Genomic DNA, 18,236 nt, shown 5'->3' with positions numbered 1-18,236 from the left:
CACTGTTCCTCAGAGACCAGTGACACTCCCTGGGGTCCCTCCTGAAGCAAGCACCCCACAGCCCATGTTTCTTCTCCAGTAGGTCCTGTTGCTACGGTGGGATCTCTGTGGCGTGTGGGTCGGACTCTGAGGGTCTAATCACCTTTAAGGGCAGGAGGTATTCACAAGGAGAGCAGAAGAGAGGGCGTTGGACACTTGGCAACAGAGTTCAGTAAGTTAGACTAGAGCGAACGACGTTGCCTAATGAACTTGGTGAGGCACTTGGTGAGTGTCTTAGTCAGTTCGGGCTATTCTACCATAGACTGGGTGGTTTATAAATCACAGAAATTTATTTCTCATGGTTCTGGAGGCTGGAAGTTCAAGATCAGGGTGCCAGCATGTGAGATTCTGATAAGGACCTCGGACATCTCACTGTGTCCTCCCATGGTGGGAGGGACAAGAGAGCTCTCTGGGGTCTCTTTCATAAGGACCCTAATACCAGTCATGAGGGCTCCATCCTTATGACGAAATCACCTCCTGAAGGCCCCACCTCCTAATACCATCACATTGGGAATGAGGATTTCAACATCTGGATTGGCGGGGCGGGGGGGACACGCATATATTCAGTCCATTTCTGTGATTCATTGTAGATTCATTGCCAGACACTCACTCCATTCTAGGCTGGGTGTTGCAGTGTGTGCTGGGTCATAAGAGAAGATAGGAATAATTCAGCCTAAAGTTCCCCGCTACCTGCCTCTGCCAAAAAAACCAAAAACCACCACCAGGACTTAAAACACATGTACAGTAGCTGGTTGGCTAGTATTTCTTCCCATGTGTGTTGTTCCCACTTCACAGACTTGAAACTCCTCCTGGATCGCTCACAGGCAGCCGCAGGACTAGAACTCGGGTCCCGTGACTTTCCTCCTTGGCTGTGACAGCCCAGTGTGTTCTGGGGATTGTTGTGGTCACCTGAGCTGTCAAAATACCGCTCCTGTCACTTGTGAACAGGGAGATGCAATCGCTGGAGAAGGAACTTTTTTTCTGCTCTTTTACAAATGATTTCTTTGTACCTCCAAGCACAAGCCCTGTAAATGATTAGCCTCCATGGGAATAGTAGGAGGTGGCGTGTGCGCACACTCTCTGGATAGTGGGTCGGGACTGGGAGAGAAGTGGGGCTTGGGAAAGGAAGTCAAGGACTGTCAGATTTAAAGGGACTGGAATGCAGGATTCGAATCAGACAAGACTTGTGAAATTCTCATGTCTGCTTGGCGTCCCTCATGGGGAGGGAGGAGTGAGTATTACAAATTTGCATTTGTGAATGATGGTCTGGAGCATGGGACTTCTCAGGATGCATGTGTGCTGCCCAGATGTTATGATTTGTTAGAGTAGGTTAGGAGTTAGGCACTGGGGCTATAGTGATGCAGTGGGTAGAGTCCCTGCCCTCACCAAGCTCCCTGTCAAACACAGAAGACAAGCGATTAAAGCAGAAACAGAACGGGAGAAAAGTGTCGGCAGGAGGGAACAAGGGGACACAGCCTGACGGATAAGCTAGGCTAGGGAGGGAAAAGAGCATCAGGGAAGGCTTCCTGGATGAAGGGGCATTTAAACTTAGACCCAGAGGATGAGTCAGAATTAGCCAGAAGAGAGGGATCAAGGTCGAGCATTGGCAGCATGAGATCAGAGAGAGCCATGCATGCTGTGGATGCACATAGGCTCTGCTCCGAGAGCCAGCTCCCGGCAATTGGCAGAGGCTCTTGGGGGGGTGCTGGTTTCCCTGGCTCATCAGGAAAGAGAAGGTGGTCACTGATTGCCAACATCTGCCATAGGTGCAAAATGGGTTGATAGTAATACAGATGATACAAATTTGCCATTCCTGGTCTAAAAGCAATGTAACTTAATGCTGAATCCTTTAGCTACAAACCAGGGATCTTTCAGCATCCTGCCACGGGCCCACCTTGCAGGAGGGAGTAGGTAGTCCCGTGTCTGGGCCCAAAAGTTTGGTAGGAAAGGTGAGGTCTGAACAAGGAGTTCCTCAAGGACCGGCAGCTTTGTGCTTTCCCACGATGGCTTATTAAATCTTGCCTCACAGAGAGTTATCTCCAAATTCAGGGAAGGCACAGTGGCCTGGGGGCACCGTGCAGTGGGTGCTAGAGCAAATGCGGAAGGAATTAAAGATGCAGACACCACTTTTGAGAAGCTTAGCCCCCGGCTGGGATGTCTGCCCTTTAGAACAGTCCAAACAAAGCAAGCCCCAAATAGGGCCTCACCTTATTTAGCCACTGAAGTCGTAACTGCCCTGATTTAGATTTTGAGAGAAGTCTTCAGCTATCCCAGGTTTCTTTCCTTAAAACAAACAAACAAAAAAACAGCTAAGAAGTTTCCCCTTGAATCTACAAAGGCCAAGTGTAGGAGTCGTCTAAAACCAGACGGATTAAACGGTGGCGTGCGCACACACACACTTGGGACCCGTCCTAAAGTCAGACCCCCAGCCTCCGCAGCCAGTGCCGCCCCCGTGGTGACCAGCACCCACACTTCGCACGCGGGGCCCCACACCGCCCCCCTCCCCAGCTTTGCGCTGCCGTGGGCGTGGCGCTCCAGGGAGGCTGCCAGAATTTCTCTCTGTGCTCTGTCAGTATCGTTGGGAGGCCTGCAAAGTCTTTGTTCTCCCTGGCTGGTTATGTAATTTTCAAGAGAAAAGGCAGAGCAAAGACCGAACTGTTGTATGCTCCTGCACTTTGCATTTGGGGGAGGAGGTGACAAGCGCAAGGTCTGACGTTCCCTCTGCAAACTTTTCTCTTCCAGCCCTCAGTAGCTCTCCTCTTGCTCCCTCTCAAAGACGTGAAGATGAAACAGGTTCCCCTCCAGTTTCTCACTCGGCGTCCCCACCCGTGTGTTCTCGAGGGAACCAAATAAGGGCAGCAAGCCAGGGTGGGTGGCATCACCGCCTCGAAGGAACATTCAGACCTTTGCACATCCCAGGGGAGGATGCTCACCGGGGCCTGCTCCCCTGCCTGAGACATTTATAGTGATGTGTTTGGCTTGGCTGGGCGGCTCTCCTGCCGGCTGGTGTGCAAAGGGGCATCCCAGGCCCTCGGCGGGCGGTGGTATTGGGCACAGGAGAGGCACGGGATCGGAAATGCGGCCTGCGTTGGCATCACGGGCCGCAACGTTTACAGCAACTGTCTGCCCATGCACCTGGGCTTCCACAGAGGAAAGGCCTCCCGGGCAGCTCACTTCTCATAAACTCCTCCGGCTGCCTCACCTCCTGGGGGGAGGGGAGTGGGACTTTATGTCAAAACCCAGGAGGCCCAGGTGAGTTGTTTCTCCTCATTCCAGGGAGCATCACCGCTGCCGCCGCCGCCGAGAGTAAGACCCATCTATGCTCAAAATCAGAGATAACCCAGTGCTAACTGCCTCAGGACCGGCCCTTGCTTCCTTGGTGAAGTTACACCTTCTAGTCACTGTGCTCTTTTGGGGTCCATGTGGCATCCTGCTTGAACCCCCACCTTTACCTCCCCACTCTCCCTGGAGGGATTCAAAACGCTTTCTGATCTGGGCTTCAGGGACCTATTTTTAATTTCTCTTTCCGTTCAGATTATATTTTGTCATAACCAGAATCTTCCTGCAAGCATGTAGGCGCTCCTGTATCCAATAGCACTAACGTTGCTTTCTCCCACAACTGCATCCCAAGACACAGTGGTGTTTCTTCTTGGGAAGGAGAACTTCTGAGCACCCTTCCCTGCAGCAGGATTTCCTTTCAGACTTACTCTCCGGAACTGGATCGAATAGCCACCTGTTACCAAAGGGGGAGTGGGTTACCACGACTTTGACTCCAGGCCCTCAGCAGGGATGGGTGTGGGATAGTCCCTTGCCTTGTGGGGTTTTGCAAATGTGTGAGGCTGTCACCGGAACCAGAAATGCTATTGGCATTTAGTGAGTAGAGACAGGGTTGCTAAACTTGACCACAGTGCACTGTATAGCTCCATAAAACAAAGAACTCTTCGGCCCTGATGCTAGGAATGGCTGCTTTAGACCAGTGGTTCTCAGCCAGGGGTGAGGGCCTGCCTCCTCCACCGGTGACCGTTCGTTTTCAGTGTTTGAAGACCTTCTGGTTGTCCCAACTCGGGGGTGCTCTGGCATCTAGTGGGTCGAGACTGGGGGGTGCTACTGAACATCAGTGTGCGTCAGCCCCATAGCTGAGAATGACCTGGCTCACAATGTCAATCACGTTGAGGCCGAGAAGCCCTGGTTTAGAAGCATCGTGGGTTATCGCTGGCCGGGCTCAGCTGCTTGATGGCTGACCCAGTCCCGGTTTCTGTTCATCTGGAGGAAGTCAGCACCAGGACCTTGTGAGTCAGGTAGCTTGGAGAACGCTCAGCTCCGTTCACGTCTGGGATGGCCGGTCTCTGCAGCCCGGGCTCGGGCTTACCTGAGGCTTACGTTAGAGAAGAGGTCAAGAAGTGGTTGGAAGGCAGCTTGGTGGTTGTTTAAACTTGCAGTTTTTTGTTTTTGTTCTTTTCTTAACTCTCATTTTTTTTTTTAAAGATTTTATTTATTTGAGAGAGAGAGAGAGAGCACATGAGAGGGGGGGAGGGTCAGAGGGAGAAGCAGGCTCCCCGCTGAGCAGGGAGCCCGATGCAGGACTCGATCCCGGGACTCCAGGATCGTGACCTGAGCCGAAGGCAGTCGCTTAACCAACTGAGCCACCCAGGCGCCCTTAACTCTCATTTTAATGTCCTGTTTCTCAGTTTCTGTTTCCATAAAGTGGGCTATGCACCGCGGTCTCCACACTGGGGCCGAACACAGCCTGACAAGGTGGCTGCCTTTGAGGAGTACCACAGGTGCTCCCGTCCCCAGATTTGCCCTTCCTTGGGCCTGGGAAGCCACCTGGGGCCTTAGGTGGTTCGTGGTGAGAATCATTCACTTGGGCTCAGATCACGTGTTACGGTGCTGAGATGTGTAGCCTCTGGAGACATCGCCTGCTAGTGGGGTGACTTTGGGCAAGTCACTTCCCTCTGGGGGCTTCATGGGAGCATGACACAAACCGAAATCCTCAGGCACAGCTCCTGGCCCATGGTGACCCCTCAGCCTATCTTCATCATGTCGCCTTCTCCGCCTTTCCAGAAAGCCTCTGTTAAAAGGCAAGTGGTGTGTAGGAGTGAGGCGCTTCAACAGTACCAGAGAATCACAGAGACAGAAGGTAGCCTGTGGGCCCTGAGGCCAGGAACCCTGCAAATGACCTTAACTGCCCAGGGTAGGTCCCTGGGAGGGCAGGCAGGCCTGGGGTAGGGCCACCGTGAGGGGCAACAGGAGGACTGAGTCCAGGAGGGAGGAGACCATGCAGGGGGAGCCGGAAAGATCTGAGTTACAGCACACTTCAGTGCCACCTCAGGAACAAGCTAGAGAATGTTCCTACACAGTCTGGAACAAGGGTTGGCTGCCTACAGCCCTCTCACCAAATTCAGTCTCCCACCTATTTTTGTAAATAAAATTGTTTTCAATGCAGCCGTGCAAACCTTCGTTCGGGAATTATCTGTGGCTGCTTTTCTGCTGCAAGGCAGGCTTGGAGTAGTTGTAACAGAGACGGTATGTCCCGCAAAGCCTTAGATATTTATCCTCTGGCCCTTTACAGAAAAAATTTGCTGATCTCTGGTCTAGAGGACTTTGTTCACATGGACTATAGTGATTAGGGTCATGAACCGTAGAGTCAGACAGACTTGACTATAATGTGAATGGTGCCACCTAGAATTTTGCAGTGTGCAGCCTGTTCAACTGTGAACATCAGCCTTGCCTGAAAAGGATTTCCTGCAAGTTTTTGGGTGCTCAGGGGAAAAAAGAAAGCTCTGTCTGTGAAATATCAGCACCTCATCGGGGGCCATCGTTCCTGCCCAAAGTTGACAGCAGCATGAGGTTTGGGAGGATCTGAACAGGAAGAGTGGAGTCTAAATTTAGACTTTCCAAAGCTGCTTTATAAACCAGATCCCCAGGAAACCCAGCAAGGGACAGTTGGCACACACCATCTCGTCTCTGGTTTGCCTCCACATGTTAAAAGGCTGGATGCATGAGAGGATAATTAATTGGCCTCAAACAAAGTTTTGCAGGAGAGTCCATGGGAGATCAGTGGAGAGATGAAGCTCCATTGCTAGGTGTCCTGGGGGTCGATACTTCTACTCCTGCATTTTATTACGACATTCACCACGAATCACGGGAGCCCGGGCTGCCCTTGCAGGAGGTACATGTGTTCTTGCTCATTGTCATTCGAGCACAGCTGAACCCATGACCTTTCCTTCCTTCAAGGTGAATGCCCACTCCCTGGTTTGAAGTCACACCTGATTCAGAGCAGCCCTGAGCCACCAAATTCAAATGGAGAATGGCTGTGCTTTGCTCTAAGAAGTTGCCAGAATCACTCCTCTGCCCAGGTGGGCACATCTGGAGGTGGGGGGGGGGGGGGGGGGGGGGGCCTCTCCAGGGCCCCTGGGCCCATGCCCCCTGCTGTGTCATGCAAACAAGGAACCACTAATCCGAGACATCTTAGGTACTAGGTGTTTTGTAATCAGTCCACCTGTGGAGAAAGGCAAAAGGTTTACCGTGGAAATTATAGAGGAATTCTAGAAACTGAGAACGTAAAGAGGGCTGAGAAGGGGTGAGTAACAGGAGACTCACATGGGAACAGAGAAACGGTCATTCGCGGGCTGCCTGGGTGGTGCTGGAATTCTAGGAGAAGCAGCATCGAAGCAGAAGGTGCTACCAAGAGGGCTGACGTGTGTCTGGGTGGTTGGGGCTTGTCGCGAGAAGAGCCCTCTTGAACAAGTTGTATTGAGGCAGCAGACATAGGGAGGGGAGGCTGATGTGCAGGAAATGTGGGCATGACCACTCGGTAGACACAATGAACAAATGTTCCTTGGACTGCAGTCATTGTCTAAGTGCTGCTTTGGGCCGGGACCCGAGGAGCTTGAAGTCTAGGCGGGAGATGGACATGTATAAACGGTTAAGTAACAACCCAGATTCGTATACGGTGAAGGTCACAGACAGCATACACACGGACACTGCAGGAGCGTAGAGCAGCCAGAATGTCACCGGGGACACTCCGGGAACGGGAACTCTGGAGTGGATGTGAGATGCCATCTGGATTCTGAGTGATGGGCAGGATTTCAACGAGTGGGGAGGAAGCAGGAGGACATTTCAGGAACCGGGAAGGCGCAAGCAAAGAAGGCAGGCAGGAATTGCAAGAGTGTATTTAGAGGCGCATGAGGAAGGCCAAGTGGCTGGAATCAAGTCTTCCCAAGGTGACATGGGACCTGCCCGCGGGAGCCGACAGCGCGTCGGGGAGAGTGCTTACACACACACGCGTGCAAGCAAGGGCACGGGGAGACAGCCCCTCCCCCATGTGAGAGGAAGAGGAAGGAGTTTTAAAAATAAATAAAGCACCTCTTAATTATTCACAGATTATCTGCATTGCGGTTGATCTGGAACAAATCCTGCTCTCATTCGCCGGTGATGTCATCTCCCTGCTTAGGTGCGCAGTCCTGTCTGTTTACAACCCAGTGGGAGCTGGCAAGGGAAGAAGGCTTACGCATCTCTTCTCATAAAGCAAAATATATAATTGCCTGTTTGCTGTGCCCTTGGGAACTGGACCAGGCATATGGATAGAGAGTGAAAGAAGCTCCAGTTTGGTTTCTGTTACCTGATGCGCAGTGAGAGTCAGAGGAGGACGGAACGGGGCACCGGGGTGGCTCTTCGGTTCCCCTGAATTAGGTATCCAGGTGAATATCACTAGCATGGCCACAGAGTGTGGTGCAGAGGGTGGTCCCAGCGCTGTTTTCTAATTGGCAAGGAATCCTCAGAGTGAATGGTATTCATTTCCCAATTCATCAAATGTTTATTGACCCTGTCTATGTAGGAAGCACTGAGCTGGTGTCCTCTGAACCTCGGTGCCCTCATCTGCAAAGTGGGGACTTGGACCAGAATCATTCTCTCTCAGCAAAAGTACTGGCATTTGGGGGTGGGTGTCAGTTATTCACTGATAGAACTGCTTGGCAGGATGGTTAGCCAATCTAGCCCTGCCTCTTCAAGGCCAGTAGTGACTCCTAGTCAGATTAGCCAGGGAGGGTGCTTGGGTGGCACAGTGGTTAAGTGTCTGCCTTCGGCTCAAGTCAGGGTCCCGGGGTCCTGGGATCGAGCCCCGCATCGGGCTCCCTGCTCCGCGGGAAGCCTGCTTCTCCCTCTCCCACTCCCCCTGCTTGTGTTCCCTCTCTCGCTGTGTCTCTCTGTGTCAAATAAATAAAATCTTTAAAAACAAAAAAATTAGCCAGGGAGGGCAGCACCATCCCCAGTTAAGGACCACTAGACTTGTTTGCTATGATTGCTTCCTATTCTGAAATTCAGTAAGACCAAGGTTATTTTGCTGCTGGGACCAATAAAAACATGAAGAGTAGAATTGCTGAAGATCTTGACAAAACATTAGAATAGTAGGTACATCTTATTCAAGTGCAAGGGAATTTTTAACAAAGTCATCAATAGCTGACATCTGCTGAGCATTTACTATATTCCAGACCCTTGGCAAATCTCTTTCATAAGTTTTTAGAGGGGATCTGAGCATTCACTATTTCAGATCCTCTCTGTCCCCTGATTTGCCCCCTTAATTTCAGACATTGAGTTAACTGTTGTTTTGCCTCATTTATCATTTGCAGAGTTGTGCAAAATTCAGATATGAAAGCATCCCTACAGAAGACCCAACAGGATGATGAGAATTAAGAAATAGCCCTGCTAGATTCACTCCTTTGGGCAGGGTACAGTGTTTGTTCTCTGAGTGTCCACGGACTTAATAAACTTATAAAACCTGCCACTCCCTTAAAAGCTATGGCACTGCCTTCACTCCAGAGGTCTGATTTTACATTGTTTGTTTTGCAATGTTTTTTTTCGCCCCTCTTAGGTCCTATGCCTGTAATTTGAGTCAGCAGCCACCAGGGGGCAGTCAGGCTAGGATTTGAGCCATTGCTTTGAAGAGCTACGTCCCCATCATCAAAGAGAATACAGTTCACCACGCCAGTCCTGGTGTCTTGCTAAGAACTCTGTGCCCTGCTTTGCTGGGTGGCACAGAGGTTAAGTGCCTTCGGCTCAGGTCATGGTGGCAATAAAATTTATAGGGTGGCAATAAAATTTCCTTATTTAGTATGTGTGCTTATGCTGCCTCTGTGGAAAGCAAGAGATACACATGTAATTAAATATCAGCATTTGGCAAATTCTCTCAAAATATCCAAAGACATTTGCAAAAGAGGGAAGCAAAGGGGTCCGAGTAGAAACACAGAATTATCGATCCTTTATTTTCTGTCTGCAGCTACTTTTTACTCTCAACCTTCCCAGCTAGTACTGATGTATGTGTTTAGAGTTAATTTCTCAAAAGTCAGAGTGGATCATCCCCACCCACAATTTGGGTGTGTGAACCTTTGGGGAGCAGGCATTTACATAAAAGGCATACCGTTTGACGATCTTATCAAATCAATCCATCTTCTCTCTCTTCCAGGGGAGTGCTGCACACAGCAGGAGGGGCGGCTGGGCAGTGCAGAGCCTGGAATCCCCTGAGCAAGCAGTGTTTCAGCTGGCTGGACAGATCAAATAACACTTGGGCTGGTTAACAAAGGACACGCAAGTGGGAAGGTGTTGGAAGCTGGAGTGTGGAAATTTACCCAACGTTATTCCTTTGACAGAAAAGGGGACATGGTCTGAAAGATGCCGCATTCCTGCAGCCTGTCGGAGTCCAGCAGCGCACAGTCTTGTGCAAGGTGGTGTGGAGGAGGGGGTGACAGAGGATGTTGCCCCATCTGAAGCCTCTGGAGGATCCTGGCTTGGCAGCTGAGTGCCCCTCAGCGTTGGGACTTGAGGTGTAACTTGGTGTAGAGCCCAAGAAAGGTGGTTGGGTTTCTCTGGCTTTCTTCACCAATGCTCACCAGCCTGGTTTGGGTTGCAGAATCTAAGGGGAGCTGGTAGAAAGCGGAGCTGGCAGAAGTAGAAAGAAGCCCCTGGAAGCCTCCAGAATCCATTGCTGGGATCACTTCATCCTGCTCAGGACACAGAGAATAGCTACCAAGCTGCTGGATGCTGTGACAGAACCAAGCTCTGGACCATCATAAGTCAAGGAGCACAGCTCAGCAACAGCTCTGCATTTCAGCCGGAAGGAACGTCTTTTAACAAAAGATTCAAAGAGGAGAGTTTCTGCATCTTTTACCTTGAGGTCCATATGGTAGAACACTTTACACTCACATAGATAATGAGACTGGTATTTCTCTCCAAGACGCTACCTTTGAAAAAAGCATGAGCCATTCTAAGCTTCGAGGAGAGTTCAGGGTCCAGAGGCGTTGGCGGACAGCCCTCCTGACGCAGGTTAAGAAAACAGTCTGAGCCTTTGTCTTCCACAGTTCAGCAAGCGTGGACATACGCCACTCCTTTCTCCAGAAAGCTGGTGGCAGTGACCTCACCACGAGAAAAAGCAGCCCTCAGCTCTGGGACTCGACAGAATGAGGTGTGCTGGGGAAGCCGCTACCCAGGACGTGGCCGCCGTTGACTGCCCCTCCATCACCCGGGCAGACCCTGACCACTGAGCCGACAATGGCTGAGAAGGGTGACTGCGTCGCCAGCGTCTATGGGTATGACCTTGGTGGGCGCTTTGTTGACTTCCAACCCCTGGGCTTCGGTGTCAATGGGCTGGTGCTGTCGGCCGTGGACAGCAGGGCCTGCCGGAAGGTGGCCGTGAAGAAGATCATCCTGAGCGACGCCCGCAGCATGAAGCACGCGCTCCGGGAGATCAAGATCATCCGGCGCCTGGACCATGACAACATCGTGAAGGTGTACGAGGTGCTGGGACCCAAGGGCACTGACCTGCAGGGCGAGCTGTTCAAGTTCAGTGTGGCCTACATCGTCCAGGAGCACATGGAGACCGACCTGGCGCGTCTGCTGGAGCAGGGCACGCTGACGGAGGAACACGCAAAGCTGTTCATGTACCAGCTGCTCCGCGGGCTCAAGTACATCCACTCCGCCAATGTGCTGCACAGGGACCTGAAGCCCGCCAACATCTTCATCAGCACAGAGGACCTCGTGCTCAAGATCGGGGATTTCGGGTTGGCAAGGATTGTTGACCAGCATTATTCACACAAGGTATGTCTGGCTGGAATGGCTGGTATGGGTGGTCCACAGAACCCTCAAGAATGCTCACAGTCATTCAAGAGGGTATTCCTAGCTCCACTGGAGTCAGGGGATTAGGGTCCGTACCTGGGGGAGGCTGGAAGGTGCGTGCTAGAAAGATCACTGGCCTGAAAAGCAGTTGTTGGCCAGGCAGGGGGTAGGAGCGGTGGCCTGATTCTTAGGCTTGGCTCCACCCCAAGGCCACAACCAAGAATTCCTAGCTGCACAAGATGGGGTTGGAGTAGGTGATCTTGAAGATTTCTTCCAGCTCTAAACTCTATGGCTTTTTTTTTTTTTCTTAAAGATTTTATTTATTTATTTGAGAGAGAGAATGAGATAGAGAGAGCATGAGAAGGGGGAAGGGTCAGGGGGAGAAGCGGACTCCCTGCTGAGCAGGGAGCCCGATGCGGGACTCGATCCCGGGACTCCAGGATCATGACCTGAGCCTAAGGCAGTCGCTCAACCAACTGAGCCACCCAGGTGCCCAACTCTATGGCTTTTAAAACTATGGTTGGTGAATTTGCCTCGAGCATCCTCTTATCTCTACCATCCACATAATACCACCTCTCCCTGCTGTCTGCTCAGGACTCCCAGTGAGGCTCCCCAGCACACCAGCCTTATGCTCTAGTTGAGCTTGCCTCCTCCTCCCACTCTGTGTCCCGTTCTCTCTGTCTGTGGACGGAGGGCACGAACAGTGAATCTGATAAACTAATCCTCAGTTTACACTGTTTAGCTAATGGCTCGGCTCTCCCAGGTTCCATTATGCTCTGGCCTCTCGGTGTCACACTAACACTACAGGTGTCTGGACAGTCCTGAGACCCCACGTGTCAGGGCTAAATGCCCTACCAGCTGCAGAGATCAGAGCTGACCCAGCCACGCTGATGGAGATACTGACACTTGTTCTCAAGGCCCCAGACCTCTTCTTAACTAATGCACTGCTCCCTTCAGGACCTGGGAATCCTTTGAAGTTCTCTTCCCCCCCCCCCCCACCCCTTGTTCCTGCCACTTTAGGGGAGCCTCTGAGCACCTCAGCCCGAGCACACGTCACCAGGCATCCCTCAACAGAGCTGTGGGGTGGGTGTGACTTCCAGCCTTCTGCCAAAACCTTTGAGCCATGAGTTTTTATTAGAGTGAAAACATTCCCTAGGAAGTAGGTCAGCCAAAGTGGCCGAGGTGGGTCATGAAAGGGGAGGGTGGCTCTGACCTTGGGCATGCTTCAGCTTTCTCTCTGAGGCCCCAGTCCTCTGCTGTCCCTTGCCACCTTATTTGCCCGCAGCCAGAAGGTCACAGACTCATAGAAAGGCGCTGACCCGTCTGGTGTAGCCCCAGTGAAAGCGCACCCAGGGGAGGGGACAGCAGGGCTCCCTGTCCCACCCTCACTGCCTGGAGCTTGGGCTCCAGCCCAGATGTCAGACCCCAACTCAGCCCAACTGGCTCTAGCTCCTTAGTACCGCCTTCACCCCCCTCCTGCGGCCAGGCCATCTGTCAAGATGGATGGTTGACTTTGTAGGCAAGAGTATCCATGGTAAAAAAAAAAAAAATAAATAAAAAAAAAATAATAATAATAATAATAATAATAATAATGCCTTTCTGTCTTCCTAATACCCTTTGCCGTTTGTACCTTCACTTTCTTCTAAGAAGCAATGACTCCAAACAATCAAACTGAAGGTTTTAACCCAAATCAATTCTTATTTGGTGAAAGGACCAGAGAATCCATGACACTTACTTCTGGGATGCACAAGACCACTTTCTGAATTGGAATAATCCAGTCCATTCGGGAGTAAAAATAGGACCCCCCCTTGATGAAAGGCTCTGATTAAGTGACGTGCTCTAGGGAAAGTGCTCTGAACAGCACGCAGGAGACCTTCTCTAAAGTCAGGAAGGGTGATTTGTTGGGGTGAAGATTGGCTGCCCTAACAATTCTTAGAAGGTGTGTGGTGTGAGGAAGTGAGGAGGCAGGGGTCCAGGCTCCCTTCTGACAGTGCTGGCCAGGGACGTGGGCAGTCACTTGCCCTCTGAGAGCCTTGGTTTCCCCATCTTTGACAGGGATGGTGGTAGATGCCGTCTGCCCACTGGCTTGTGGTTACAAATCAAAATGGAGCATGAATGTAAAGCCCCCTTGGAAAGTAGTAGGGAGCCCATCCACTTATGTAATGAGTGTCTGCTGAGCACCTTGGGCCCCAGCCCGGGTTCCCTGGCCACTGACTGTAGGTGGCTGCTCTCCTATCCCTCGGGCTGGGAAGACACCTCTCTGGTTGGGACTCATGTTCCTGATGCAGAAGAATTTAGGTGTTCTGACTTACTCTTCTTAGAGTCTCTTCAATAAAATAAGCTGTGGGAAGTTAAAAATAAAATCACTGGGGCCAGTTGTGAGCCCAGTCAGTGTTCGCGTGAGGCCTTCTCGCGTCCTAATGCAAGGTCTTTCTAGGCACCATCGCCTTCTGGAAGGCTTGCTGTTCCCCAGTTGGAATTAGTCTTTCCTTCTTCTGAATTCCCCTGTTGGTTCTTCCCCAGCCCATAACCTGAATCTTCTAGCATCTACCATTCTCTGCTCTGTCTTACGGGTATTTTTGTCTGCATCTTCTGTGCTCCCTTAAGCTGAGAGGCCCTTGGTTCTTGAGGGCATGTCGTGTTCATCTTATCTTCCCCAGGGAGTCTGATCACTGTGCCTGAAACATGGCCCAGTTGATCTTGTTGTGACTGTCTTGAACAGATGGGCGAATAGTCATTTACCAGCACATTACAGATAGGAAGCTAGTTGGGTTCATTGATCTCATGTGGTTAGAGGGTTTGACTCTCAGAAAGAGAGCACATAATTCTTCCAGCTGGTGGGTTGGTTGGGGTCAGATGTGTGCATCTGCTCTCCCCTTTGTGTGTGGAGAGTGATGTCTACATGGGAGCTGCTCTAAACCTGACCCCTCCTGAAGTTTTGTGGATCCTGTACTCACCTTGAAGAAGATCGTGCTCACCTGGGCCATGGCCAGCACCTATGTGTGGGTTATAAAATGGCACTCCTTTTTTTTCATGCTGATTGAGCCCAGTGCCAGGGACAGACTTTGTGCCCTGACTGGTGGCTGGACTTGGCCCCTTGGCTGAGCACCACCCACCCGGGTCTCACTGTCCTCATTGTGACTTCCTCCTGGGTAGATAGTGAGCCTCCTTCACTTCCACATCTCCTCATCTACAGCAGGGCCTGCCAGAGGGTAGTGTCCACTGAGTTCACCTCAGCATCACCTTGTCCATCCCCTTCACTTCACAGATGACAAAACCAGGGCCTAGGAAGGGGAGGAGACCCACTCAAGATCTCACGATGAGTGGCCACCACACACGGTTCAACTCCACGCCCACTGGCTTTCCTGTGCCTCTCTTCTCGGTTGTCTTCTGTCAAACACTGTCATTGTTCCCATTCTGCTGATTTCACAGGATTCTTGTTAGTCACGTGGAGGATGTTTGATCAAAGTGCTTTCAAAGATGTACGAAGGGCAAAATCACTAACAGAACTATTTGCCCTCGGGGCGCCTGGGTGGCTCAGTTGGTTAAGCGACTGCCTTCGGCTCAGGTCATGATCCTGGAGTCCCGGGATCGAGTCCCGCATCGGGCTCCCTGCTTGGCAGGGAGTCTGCTTCTCCCTCTGACCCTCCTCCCTCTCATGCTCTCTGTCTCTCATTCTCTCTGTCTCAAATAAATAAATAAAATCTTTAAAAAAAAAATTAAAAAAAAAAAAAAAAGAACTATTTGCCCAGTAGATGCCATAATAATATCGCTCAGACATTCAGGTATCGATTTGCCCTCCCCTGAAATACAGAACCAGCTCCTGACAGGGCCAGAGGTGAGTCATGAGGCCCCACCTGAAGGGTGGCTTCCCAGCCTCCGCTCCTGGGATGAACCCTTCCTGCCCACCTCCTCGGCCAGCCTGCTAAGGAGTTCCTTGTTGTTTGAGTCAAGAAGAGGCTGCTGAGGGGTCAGAGCTTGTTTTCCTTTGAATTTGTCCTATTAGGAACTAGAGGATCTCCGAAGAGGGGGGAAAAATGTTGTTTAAGACTTGGCTGAGTCCTGCGTAAATTCTAAGTGGTGTCAGGAGCCCCCGAGAGCCCAAGGTACGCTGACAGCCAGATTAGCTGCGTGAACACACTCTCCTCGTGGAGGGGCCCGCCGTGGCTGAGGGGAGGAGCCCCCTCTTCTCGCTGGGGCTGCCAGCAGGCTTGCCTTTTCTCTGGGGTAGCAGGCAGAAGACACCAGGAAAGAGAGCAAGAGCCAGAGGCCCAGCAGAATTTGGACAGCCAATGGCTCTTGTGTTTTGGTGGATCCCTTGAGAAAGTCTAAGTTTGTTCGGCTGGCCTGGCTTTGGTCCCTTGACCCCTTTCTGTTTCAGAGCCCTCTGTCTTCATACCGCATTCCCTATCAGGATGCATTCACACTTTACCTACCTATCTCATGAAGATGCCTTAGAAATTAATAGTATGGGCAGTGATTGATTCTCAAAGTGCTGGAGCAGAGCGTCAACTTCACCCCGGGGCCTTGTTAGAGATGCAGAGTCTCTGGTTCCATCTCAGGCCTGCCCGATCAGAAACTCAGGGTGGGGCCCAGCAAGCTGGGTCTTAACAAGCCCCCAGGTGAATCTGATACTGGTCAACTTTCTAGAACCACTGATCTGAAGACACGGAACAGCTTGTCTATGGACAGAATGCTGATGCTCCTGACATGTTTGCTGGTGCTTGCAGCCGTGGTTCTCAGCCTTCAGCACCGTGAAGAAGGCTAAGGACGCCCAGATAGCGGGGTTGTGTTTGAAGTGGCTACTTTAACTAACTGGGGTTGTTCATGGCGGGGATGTCGTGCCAGAGAATGGGGAAGGTTGTTTTCGGCAGGATGACTTTTTAGGGTCTCCATCACATCACATGGGAAGCTGCCTGGCCTGTTCACCAGGTTTGGTAGAAAGCCACACAAACCAGGGACCTCCACCAGAAGGAGCACTGGTTCTGTTTAGGTGTGATTTTCATAATAGTCAGGTGATAGGAACACAATTTTAGAAAACATGTACTTTTCATTCTGGTGTAAACTACTTGACCTGAGGTAATTCCAGGACAGACACTGGCTTCACAGATCAGTGAGACGGAGTGTTGATTGAGGGCTCGGCAGATTACCATAGTTCGTTAGGGCTTGTGGTTCCAGGTCCCAGAGGAGGCAGAAAGGTGCGTGATGTTGAACACACACAGCCAGCTTCCGAAGGCTCTGCATGGAGCTTCGGTCAGCAGTGTTTATGCTGGTTTAATCATGTTCATCAACCTCCCCTCCTCCTCTCCTGGCCACTGCCTTCCCTTGATGGCTTCTTGTCTGTCTAGGCCAATATAACCTCCCCCTGTCTACCTGGGCAGACACACAGAAAGCCTCCCCTAAAGCCCAGATTCCCTTGAAACAGAACCTCAGAGGAGGAATGCTCATTTCTGTGCCTAAAATAGGGTCTTTGCTGCCGATCAAGAGAATGGCCATTTGGTGTTCTGTCGGCTTGTATTTTGAACGATCGCCATATTGCAGATGCAGGGAATGAGGTGCAGGTCCCTAGGTGCAGGGAGTGAGGAAGGGCTTGCCCAGGATCCCGGAATAGGACCAGGGTCCACGGTGCTGGCACTGGGAGAGGCCCAGCCAGACCCGGGGGCCAGGGTTTCATGAGAAAATGGGCTCATGGAAGGACAACCTGCTGAAGGGCCAGCTAGAAGTTCTTAAGCTGCTAAGCGTGTTATTCCAAATCAGTGGAGCTGAAAAGATTTATTTAAAAGGCTATGAAATATCCCTTTTTAAAAGGGAAAAACATGACCTAGGGGATTAGAACAGAGGTTGTCCTAGAGAGTCAAGTGTCCCTGAATACTCAGGCCCACTTGGAAAGCTAATTTTGTTGACTTTCAGAGCCTCCCTCCCCCTTCCCACTGCAGCCCCACCCCAGGAGCAGGGTCTTCACTCTGTCCCTGGGCGTCCTGGGGTCCTCTTCTGCACCCTCCCAGAACATCACACCTGGGCCTCCCTCCCTGGGAAGCAACCCCACTTAGCTCCAGGGGCGATATGAAAAATCTTTAACAACTGGCATGGCCCACGCACCGCCAATCAGAAAGGAAGCCAGTCAGAGGCCTAAGGCGGGGTCCTGGAGGTGCCCTGCTTGCCAGGAATTGACCCTTTATGGCCAGATCATAGAGAGATCTAAGAGTCGCTGGGAATGAGGCCAAGGTGAGGAGTGAGGGAATCAGGGGCTTGGAGCAATGCCTATTTCCCAACCAGTTTACAGCATTTCATTATTCTACCACTGGCCTCGCTGCCCCAATGCATCCCAGCTGTGCTTTCTGCCTTCCTCGCCATATCAAAGCTCGCCCTTTCTCGTGTGCCTGCTGGTCTACCTCTTCACGGGGGGGGGGGGGGGGGGGGGCGGTGAACTGTTGATTAAAAGCGTAAAGCGATCAGGAGCTTCCTCCTTATTTTCAACACCAGCCTCCTTGCTCACCTGGTGCTCACCCACAGGAAGTCCGCGTCCTGCCAGAGATGCTGGAGAGGGTCTAGAGTTTCATGTCCTACAGGCTTGCTGCTGACAAGTTCTTTCTTTATCTAGAAAGTGTCTTTATTTTGCTCTCATGTTTAAAGTTTGTTTTCTCTGGATATGAAATTCCGAATCTACGATATTTTTGTCGTTCAGTACTTAAAAATGCCATCGCCTATTTCCTGCCCTATTATTTCTGAAGAGAAGGTCTTCATTCACATCATTTCCCCTGTATGGAATGTGGGTTTTTTTCCTCTGCTATCAAGATTTTTTCTTGATCTTTAACTTCCAGCAGCTTGACTGGGATATGCCCAGGTGTGGTTTTCTTGGTGCTTATTTTTGGGGCAATTCATTGAGCTTCTTGGATCTGTAGGTTTATTTGGGAAATTTCAACAGTTTGTTTTTTTTTCCCCACTCCACTTTTTCTCTCTTCTCTGGGTTCTGATTACATGTATGTTACTCGACTTGGTATTGCTCCAAAAGATAGTACAGTCCTTTTTTGAAGAATGGATAAGTTCTGTGGTTCTGTCTTCAACTTCACTAATCCTTTCTTCTGCTA

General features: G+C 51.1%; 1 protein-coding gene across 2 annotated transcripts in view; it reads left to right on the top strand.

Annotated features, from left to right (window-relative positions):
- The first annotated feature begins 9,800 nt into the window (after positions 1 to 9,800).
- Positions 9,801 to 18,236, top strand: part of MAPK4 (mitogen-activated protein kinase 4) — a 49,818-nt gene continuing 41,382 nt past the window's right edge. For both annotated transcript variants that reach the window (XM_034995697.1, XM_034995696.1), the window contains exon 1: positions 9,801 to 11,130. In XM_034995697.1, coding sequence (XP_034851588.1) covers positions 10,585 to 11,130 — 546 coding nt within the window. In that variant the 5' untranslated portion in view covers positions 9,801 to 10,584. The remainder of the gene's footprint in view (positions 11,131 to 18,236) is intronic.

Source organism: Mirounga leonina, unplaced genomic scaffold (assembly GCF_011800145.1).
Source record: "Mirounga leonina isolate KUSES-001 unplaced genomic scaffold, KU_Mleo_1.0 Mir_93, whole genome shotgun sequence".
In the NCBI taxonomy this organism is placed as follows: Eukaryota; Metazoa; Chordata; class Mammalia; order Carnivora; family Phocidae; genus Mirounga; species Mirounga leonina.
This window is presented reverse-complemented; position numbering and strand designations above follow the sequence as displayed.